Source organism: Hoplias malabaricus, chromosome 4 (genome assembly GCF_029633855.1).
Source record: "Hoplias malabaricus isolate fHopMal1 chromosome 4, fHopMal1.hap1, whole genome shotgun sequence".
Classification (NCBI taxonomy): domain Eukaryota; kingdom Metazoa; phylum Chordata; class Actinopteri; order Characiformes; family Erythrinidae; genus Hoplias; species Hoplias malabaricus.
The window spans coordinates 72,296,902-72,306,901 of NC_089803.1; the positions used below are offsets into that span (position 1 = coordinate 72,296,902).

Consider the following 10,000-nt stretch of genomic DNA (forward strand, 5'->3'; position numbering starts at 1 on the left):
AGTTAGAGTGTGTGTGTGTGTGTGTGTGTGTATTACCATAGAATTTGGATTTGGCGAGGATGCTGCCACTCAGACAGAAGCCATCTTTCCTGTTACTGACGTAGAACGCTGAGACTGGAGGATGATGGGAAACCTACCAAACAACATCACAACCTCAGACTAAACACGTGATGACATCACAACTTCAGATTAAACGTGATGACATCACAACTTCAGACTAAACACGTGATGACATCACAACCTCAGACTAAACACGTGATGACATCACAACTTCAGACTAAACGTGATGACATCACAACTTCAGACTAAACACGTGATGACATCACAACCTCAGACTAAACACGTGATGACATCACAACTTCAGACTAAACGTGATGACATCACAACTTCAGACTAAAAGCGTGATGACATCACAACTTCAGACTAAACACGTGATGACATCAACTACAGTTTGAACAGCTGTAGTGAGTGAACGGTTAGACCTCCTCAAGAACAGAACAAACCCATCAAAGTCTTCTGCAGCTTTTTCCTGATGGAGCTCAGAACCAACGCAGCGCCCAATAAACTCTTCACTTTAAGCTTATTTTCTGTTTAATAAAATTATAATTGTCATCTTCAATACGACACACATTTACCGTAAAAAGTACACAACAACTACACAACAGCTCTACTGTAAAACTCAGCTGTTCACCTGACGTACGTCTAAAGAGAATAATCAATAAATCAATACATAATCAATAAAGGTTGATGTTAATGTTTTTGTGAAGTAATGTAATGTCTTTATACCCAATTAACTGTTTATAAACTGTTTATAAACTAAATTTATTAGTGTCTTAATCATTTTCAAACACTTTATAAAGTGAGTGTGGAGTTTTATTTTCAAATGACTTCTACAGAAAAGAACAGTTCAGAACAGTATCAGATTCAACTGCACTCACAGAAGATGAATGAATGAATGAATGAATGAATGGATGAATGCTGTAGTGTGTCTCGTACCTGTTCAGCGATGTAGTACGTTTTGCTGTTTGTTTTTGTGTGGATCCACATGCAGCGAAACATCTCACCAAGGATAGGGTTATATGGCTTCTTCAGACCCTGGTACGTATACACACACACACACACACACACACACACACACACACACGGTTGTCACCAGAGAGTGTTTAGAACTGAATGTAATGTATTAGTGTGTGTTTGATCGTGTGTATGTTACTGTACCTTTGGTTTTTTATAAAACCCGGAGATGTACCACTTCACCACTTTCTTCATTCGGTTGTAGGCGTTCTCCTCCACAGCAGCTCTAAACACAAACAAACAAATAAACAAACAAACAAACAAAACACTACATCACACACAACCACCACAATGTGTAAATGGATTGAAAACAACAACAACAAAAAAAAATGTGACGCAGCAGTGACGCCGAGTTTAACCGCTTTTCACATACTCTATGATGCTTAATATATACTCAGCTTTTACCTACACACTACACACTCAAACACTACACACACAAACACTACACACTCAAACACTACACACACACAAACACTACACACTCAAACACTACACACACACAAACACTACACACTCAAACACTACACACTCAAACACTACACACACACAAACACTACACACTCAAACACTACACACACAAACACTACACACTCAAACACTACACACACACAAACACTACACACTCAAACACTACACACACACAAACACTACACACTCAAACACTACACACACAAACACTACACACACACAAACACTACACACTCAAACACTACACACACAAACACTACACACACAAACACTACACACTCAAACACTACACACTCAAACACTACACACACACAAACACTACACACACACAAACACTACACACTCAAACACTACACACACAAACACTACACACACAAACACTACACACACACAAACACTACACACTCAAACACTACACACTCAAACACTACACACTCAAACACTACACACTCAAACACTACACACACAAACACTACACACACAAACACTACACACTCAAACACTACACACACAAACACTACACACTCAAACACTAAACACACAAACACTACACACAAACACTACACACAAACACTACACACTCAAACACTACACACACAAACACTACACACTCAAACACTACACACACAAACACTACACACACAAACACTACACACTCAAACACAAACAGTACACACTCAAACACTACACACACAAACAGTATACACTCAAACACTACACACACAAACACTACACACTCAAACACTACACACTTAAACACTACACACACAAACACAACACACTCAAACACTACACACTCAAAAACTACACAATCAAACACAAACACTACACACTACAGACTCAAACACTACACACACAAACACTACACAATCAAACACAAACACTACACACTCAAACACTACACACACAAATACTACACACTCAAACACTACACACTATAGACTCAAACACTACACACACACTACACACATAAACACTACACACATAAACACTTTACACTCAAACACTACACACACACTACACACATAAACACTACACACATAAACACTTTACACACAAAGACTACACACTCAAACACTACACAAACAAACACTACACACTCAAACACTACACACTCAAACTGTACACACACAAACACAACACACTACACACACAAACACTACACTTTTCACACTCAAACACTACACACAAAAACACTACACACTACACACTCAAACACTAGTACGAATTAGTGTTAAGTGCGCAATTAGGAAACTGTGTATGTGTGTGTGTTTGCTTTTACTCACTCAGACAGGAAGTCAGCGTGGAAATAGTAGTCCGAGAGCTTATCAAGGAATGACCGCGGCTCCAGGATAAACGTCGGCAAAACAACTTTCGACAAATCCATCCCCGGACGAACCTGCTTCAGCAGCGTCCAGATCAGAGACTTATTCTCCTCCGACACCGTCTCCGTCTGAGACGCCTCCCCAGCCTGAGAGAGAGAGACAGAGAGAGAGAGACAGTTATTCTCCTCCGACACGTCTCCGTCTGAGACACCTCCCCAGCCTGAGAGAGAGAGACAGAGAGAGAGAGACAGTTATTCTCCTCCGACACCGTCTCCATCTGAGACGTCTCCCCAGCCTGAGAGAGAGAGAGAGACAGTTATTCTCCTCTGACACTGTCTCCGTCTGAGATGTCTCCCCAGCCTGAGAGAGAGAGACAGAGAGAGAGAGAGACAGGTAACAGTCTCCTCTCTGAGAAAAGGTAACACAGTGATAAGTAAATAAATGAAGAGTCTGCAGTCCACCACAGGGGGCGCCAGAGACCAGTGGTGTTTTAGTACAGGCCAAGTTCAGGAAGATGGGAATACTCAACACACACACACACACACACACACACACACGCAAACACACACACCTCTCCGAGTTCCTCGTGGCTCTGCTGCAGGTAGATGGTCTCCCTCAGGTTCTCTCCAGGTTCTAGATCAGCGTAAGAGTCGTCTTGTCGTTCACTCGTGTCGCTGTCGCTCTCTTCACTTTTCTCCCACTCGTTCTCCTCCGCCTCGTTCTCTCTGTCTGATTTATCCGAGTACAGATCAACGTCTTTAAACTGATCTACATCACCGAACCTGAGAGATCAGACGCACACACACACACACACACACACACAGATTTATCAGAGTACAGATCAATGTCTTTAAACTAATCTATATCACCGTACCTGAGAGATCAGACACACACACACACACAGATTTATCCGAGTACAGATTTACGAGGTGTTTCCTACTGGAAGTTGTGGAGGTTGTGGGCTCGGAGGAGGCTGTAGAAGTTGATGTGCTGCTGATGCAATGTTTCTGCCGTCGCTGCAGGCTCCTCTTTTCCCTCGCGGATCATGGTCCTCTTCAGGAGACTCGAACACTTCAGGGCCAGCTCCAGAGCATCCATCCAGCAGCGACCTACACACACACACACACACACAAACACACACACACACACACACACACACAAACACACACACACACACACACACAAACACACACACACACGAATCAGGGACACACTCTGTTTTACAGTGGGACTGTGGGGTTAAACAGGACAGACACACGGCATTAGCATCATAGCTCTCGTACTCGCAAATTGTCATGTCCAGCCCCCACCTCAGGGAGGGTCCCCCGGTCACACAAGGTACGCCCCACCCTTGAGAGGGACACGTGAGTCCAAGCCACTGCTTCTTCTTGACCTGTCACTGACCCAATGCTAACACAAACGCACACTGCCCTTTTGTACCTGGAACCAGTTCAGTTCCCATTCACAAACCTAATTTGGAGGGGTTCTGCGAGTTCACACCAACATGAATTTGTTCCTGAACCAGAACATTTTGGTTCCAGCTCTCTGTTCTCCACTGTACTCTCTGTTCTCCTCGGTTCTCCACTGTTCTCTTTATTCTCCACTGTACTCTCTGTTCTCCTCGGTTCTCCACTGTTCTCTTTGTTCTCCTCTGTTCTCTTTGTTCTCCACTGTTCTCACTGTTCTCCTCAGTTCTCCACTGTTCTCTTTGTTCTCCACTGTTCTCCACTGTTCTCTTTGTTCTCCACTGTTCTCCACTGTACTCTCTGTTCTCCTCGGTTCTCCACTGTTCTCCGCTGTTCTCCACTGTACTCTCTGTTCTCCGCTGTTCTCCACTGTTCTCCGCTGTTCTCCACTGTTCTCCACTGTACTCTCTGTTCTCCACTGTACTCTCTGTTCTCCGCTGTTCTCCACTGTTCTCTCTGTTCTCCGCTGTTCTCCACTGTTCTCTCTGTTCTCCACTGTACTCTCTGTTCTCCACTGTGCTCACTGTTCTCCTCTGTTCTCCACTGTTCTCACTGTTCTCTCTGTTCTCCACTTTTCTCACTGTCCTCTCGGTTCTCTCTGTTCTCCAGTTTTCTCTCTGTTCTCTCTGTTCTCCACTCTTCTCTCTCTTCTCCACTGTTCTCAGTCTTCTCTACTTTTCTCTCTGTTCTCCACTGTTCTCACTGCTCTCTCTGTTCTCCACTGTTCTCTCTGTTCTCCAGTTTTCTCTCTGTTCTCTCTGTTCTCCACTGTTCTCACTCTTCTCCACTTTTCTCACTGTTCTCTCTGTTCTCCACTCTTCTCTCTGTTCTCCACTGTTCTCAGTCTTCTCTACTTTTCTCTCTGTTCTCCACTGTTCTCACTGCTCTCTCTGTTCTCCATTGTTCTCTCTGTTCTCCAGGTTCAGACGTCTGAGGCAGGTGCTACTCTTAGTGCTGTACATAGTGACATCATTTTAAAAGACAACTTTTAATTCATTATTTTATTCGACTAGCGACAGATGATTTAGAAAATCTATAAATAAATGAAATGTGTGAATAAAGAAACCATGAGTAAAATCGAATTTTGAACCCAACACACAATTATATGACTGCATTTTAGCGTGACTTTGCAAGTGTTTGCTTGTGTGTGTGTGTGTGTGTGTGTGTGTGTGTGTGTGTGTGTCTGTGTGTTTACCATCAGACTCTGAGGCAGCTCTGAAAATCAGGTGACTGCTGGGAAGAGGTTGAGTGATGGAGCCAACAGCTTCTCCTTTAGGACCCTACACACACACACACACATTACGACACACACTGTATTTCATCATAGGTGTGATGTATGTTGGGGACACTGGGGACATGTCCCCACCACTCTGTTAAATGGCTGATTTGGTCCAGACATGAAATGCCATGGTGCTGTATAACTCCCACCTGCTCCAGCATGGCTCACTGCAGTGGAACAGTTGGGTATTGCCCTGGAGCTAATGAGCACTAGCCCTGGAACAAGGAGCAGAGAGAGCTGCCTAGAACTAGAACTAGAACTAGAACTAGAACTAGGGACAAAGGACCAGGAAAAAGGCGACAAGAGTCCTGTCCAAACAGTCTGTGAAAATGGCAGTGAGCTCATGTGGAAGTGACTCGAAGAAATCCCTTCTCCAGAGCGTGTTCACATTAATGTGTGAATCTGGGGTCCACCAACACACACACTGTGAAACAAGACCCCTGTCAGTTTTCTGTGTGCTCTGAGTCAGAAAACACACGGATTAAACGAGCCGTTCTGATTCTGCTCCGCTTCTGACGTCAAGTGCAGAGACTTTACAATGGCCCCGCCCCCTCGTCTGAGTCTGTCCAATCACAGTGCTGGACCCGTGTTTATGTGAGAGCGCGAAGACGAGGTCAAACTCAGCAAAACAGACACAACGAGCGCGGAGAAATAAGAGCACTGAGTAAAAACGGAGAAGAAAGAGAACAGAGTGAAAACGGCTAAAAACCAGAGCTTCTGCTCCTCGCTCCTCACTGCTGTGCGCTCGGGGTCGGGGTGAACAGCGAGCGGCTCGTTATCATTTAAAGGAACAGGTGCTGAAAGCGGGCGTTCTGAACAGGGGCTGTTTACACAGGGGGAGAACACTGCTGTGGGGCTCGTGGGGTTTGGACCAAAGCAGGTCACAGACGTTTCATTAAGAAACAGAACTATGTTCCACTGTGGAGGAGAGATCAGTAACTGTAGTGTCTCCACTGTAGTGTAGTGTCTGGTGAAAAAGTTCTTTAACTGTGTGTCTGTACCTTCACGGCCCATATCGACTGCTCCAGAGGATGAAAGAGTTTAAAGCAGAAGCCGTCTTTTTTGGACGGTCTCTCGATGAGTTCACAGGCGCTCAGCAGCACCGTTCCCACCCACTGTCCATTCTTATGGGTCTTATAGATCAGCAAGACTCCAGGTTTCAGCACACACCACAACTTCGTCCAGCTCTTCAAAGTCCCACGGATCTGAGACACACACACACACACACACACACACACACACACACACACACACACACACACACACAAAATAAGAGGGAGAAAAGTGAAGACGTGTTATAGGTTGGTTCTCTTAAAACTGCTGCGAACATAATATCACTCAACACACTCGGAGGGGAAGCCAAGACCTGTTACAGCAGCTAAAGGCAGCTAACACCTTCCTCTTCACTCTGTAGTACACACTGTAGTGGTGTAGAAGAGTCACTTTTATAAATCTGTAAAGTGCACTCTGTAGGGAGTAGAACTCTGTTTGGAACGGAGCAGGGTTTACACGAGGCGCCAGGAAAGTAACAAATACAAAGTGGTCCTGCTTCTCACTCAAAACAAACAAGAGAAAATGAAATTGAATAATTAAATACATTATCATTGATTCTGTTGAGACTTGCCATTAATGTTTCCATAAGAACTACCAGCTTAACCTTAGCCCCAAACCTAACCCTAATTTTATCTTTAACACAACTTTAAAACGTCTTCAGCTTAAACTGTAATGATGACATTGCGGGGACCAGCTGGTTGACCTCACAACGAAGACAAGTCCCCACAATGCAACTGTGTAAACAAGTGTTGGTCACCACAATGTGATATATTACTCTTATAAACACACACACACACACACACACACACACACACACACACCTTCAGCCAGTCGGCCATGACGATGACAGACGGGTCAGTGATGGTGCTCAGCAGCTCTTTAGTCGCCCGTTTCTTCTCCTCCCTGTAGTTCTTCTTCTGAACCTGAAAACACACACACACACACACACACACACACACACACACATATTGCTATAAACACATACAGTACTGTGTAAAATCTTAGTTATCTTAAATTATTATCATTCATTCACTGTCTGTAACGTTTATCCAGTTCAGCGCGGTGGTGGGTCCGGGGCTTATTTACTGTTCGTATCAATATCGGAATTATATCGTATCGACCGAAATTAAGAAATATATCGTGATATAGATTTTGGCGTATCGTCCAGCTCTAACAGAGAGAGAGAAAAATGTAGTGATGAAATGGGAGCGAGAGATGGTAGAGAGAGGGGATAGAGGTGAAGGGAGAGAGAGAGGGGAATAATAAACACTCCATTATAATAAACACTCCATTATAATAAACACTCCATTATAATAAATACTCCAATATAATAAACACTCCATTACAATAAACACTCCATTATAATAAATACTCCATTATAATAAACACTCCATTATAATAAACACTCCAATATAATAAACACTCCATTATAATAAACACTCCATTATAATAAATACTCCAATATAATAAACACTCCATTACAATAAACACTCCATTATAATAAATACTCCAATATAATAAACACTCCATTATAATAAACACTGCATTATAATAAATACTCCATTATAATAAACACTCCATTATAATAAACACTCCATTATAATAAACACGCCATTATAATAAACACTCCATTATAATAAATACTCCATTATAACAAACACTCCATTATAATAAACACTCCATTATAATAAACACTCCATTATAATAAACACGCCATTATAATAAACACGCCATTATAATAAACACTCCATTATAATAAATACTCCATTATAATAAACACTCCATTATAATAAACACGCCATTATAATAAACACTCCATTATAATAAATACTCCATTATAACAAACACTCCATTATAATAAACACGCCATTATAATAAACACTTCATTATAATAAATACTCCATTATAATAAACACTCCATTATAATAAATACTCCATTATAATAAACACACCATTATAATAAACACTCCATTATAATAAACACGCCATCATAATAAACACTTAATTACAATAAATACACCATTATAATAAACACTCTATTATAATAAACACTCCAATATAATAAATACTCCATTATAATAAACACTCCATTATAATAAACATTCCATTATAATAAATACTCCATTATAATAAACACACCATTATAATAAACACTTCATTATAATAAACACTCCATTATAATAAACACTCCATTATAATAAACACTCCATTATAATAAACACCCCATTATAATAAACACACTATTATAATAAACACACCATTATAATAAACACTCCATTATAATAAATACTTCACTGTGTTAAATGAAGTGTGCTGTAGATTTAACAAATCCATACGATCAGGAGAAACATCTGGAAACACACTGTTCTTCACTCGCTCACAGCACAGCGTCTACTTTTAGAACAAACATCCTTTTACTGTGTTTGTGTTTCTGTGTTTATTGTGATTATTGTGTTATTTTTTTATATTGTGTTATGATTCCAGGGAGGCTCTGGACCCACCACCGCCCTGAACTGGATAAGGGTCACAGACAGTGAATGAATGAATGAATGAATGAATGAATTAGTGTAAAAACCGTAAATAATTATATATTTATCTTCAGTTCTATTTGAGTAGTTTTTAAAGGGGGTCCTAAGTGTTTTGCTTTTCTCCTGCTGCACCGCCACCGAATCGAACCGCGAGGTCCGTACCGGAGCGTGACTCTTGTGTACTGACCCGTTCCACCGCTGCTGAGCTCCTGTGTGGTTCGTGCGAACAGAGAGTGGACGGCGCTTACCTTGAGAGACTCTTTCTTGGTGAGTTTGCTCCCGGAGGCTGAGACGTCTTTATCTGATCCATTATAGAGTTTGGTCTCAGACTGTGGATCAGACACAGCACACAGTGTTTACTCACACACACCACTGCACGTTTCTGTGTGTGTGTGTGTGTGTGTGTGTGTGTGTACAATACTGTACCTTGCTTTTAGAGATGGATAGGGAGGAGTCTTCTTTCAAGGGCAAGTTGTCTTCCTTTCGCTCAAAACCTAAACATACACACACACACACACACACACACACACACACACACACACACAAAACAATAAACACCTCAATAAAAAGGTTACCACAAAAAAAAAGTTCCAAACCAATGTTGAGAGTGTGCTGTTTCCCACTGTGTTCCTCGGCTCCACGGCTCGGGGCTAAGTTACAGTTTTTTGATTCCTAAAGCCCCAGTTGTTTTCAGTGGGGGACAGGTTTGGATGAGTTTAGCTCCTGGACTCTTTTACTAAGGAGCTGTGCTGCTGTAATCCACGCAGAATGTGGACTGGCCTCCTCTCACGGAAATAAACAAGGCCT

The 10,000-nt window shown here is 42.0% G+C and overlaps 1 protein-coding gene across 7 annotated transcripts in view; it reads right to left on the reverse strand.

The window, feature by feature from the left end:
* osbpl8 (oxysterol binding protein-like 8) overlaps positions 1–10,000 on the reverse strand; it is a 51,153-nt gene that overhangs the window by 12,219 nt on the left and 28,934 nt on the right. For all 7 annotated transcript variants that reach the window (XM_066668904.1, XM_066668907.1, XM_066668908.1 and 4 more), the window contains 11 exons: positions 9,620–9,687; positions 9,442–9,522; positions 7,487–7,588; positions 6,614–6,817; positions 5,529–5,613; positions 3,808–3,976; positions 3,439–3,649; positions 2,829–3,013; positions 1,219–1,300; positions 997–1,095; positions 37–133 (listed from right to left, as the gene is read on the reverse strand). In XM_066668904.1, the coding sequence (XP_066525001.1) occupies positions 37–133; positions 997–1,095; positions 1,219–1,300; positions 2,829–3,013; positions 3,439–3,649; positions 3,808–3,976; positions 5,529–5,613; positions 6,614–6,817; positions 7,487–7,588; positions 9,442–9,522; positions 9,620–9,687 (1,383 nt within the window). The remainder of the gene's footprint in view (positions 1–36; positions 134–996; positions 1,096–1,218; positions 1,301–2,828; positions 3,014–3,438; positions 3,650–3,807; positions 3,977–5,528; positions 5,614–6,613; positions 6,818–7,486; positions 7,589–9,441; positions 9,523–9,619; positions 9,688–10,000) is intronic.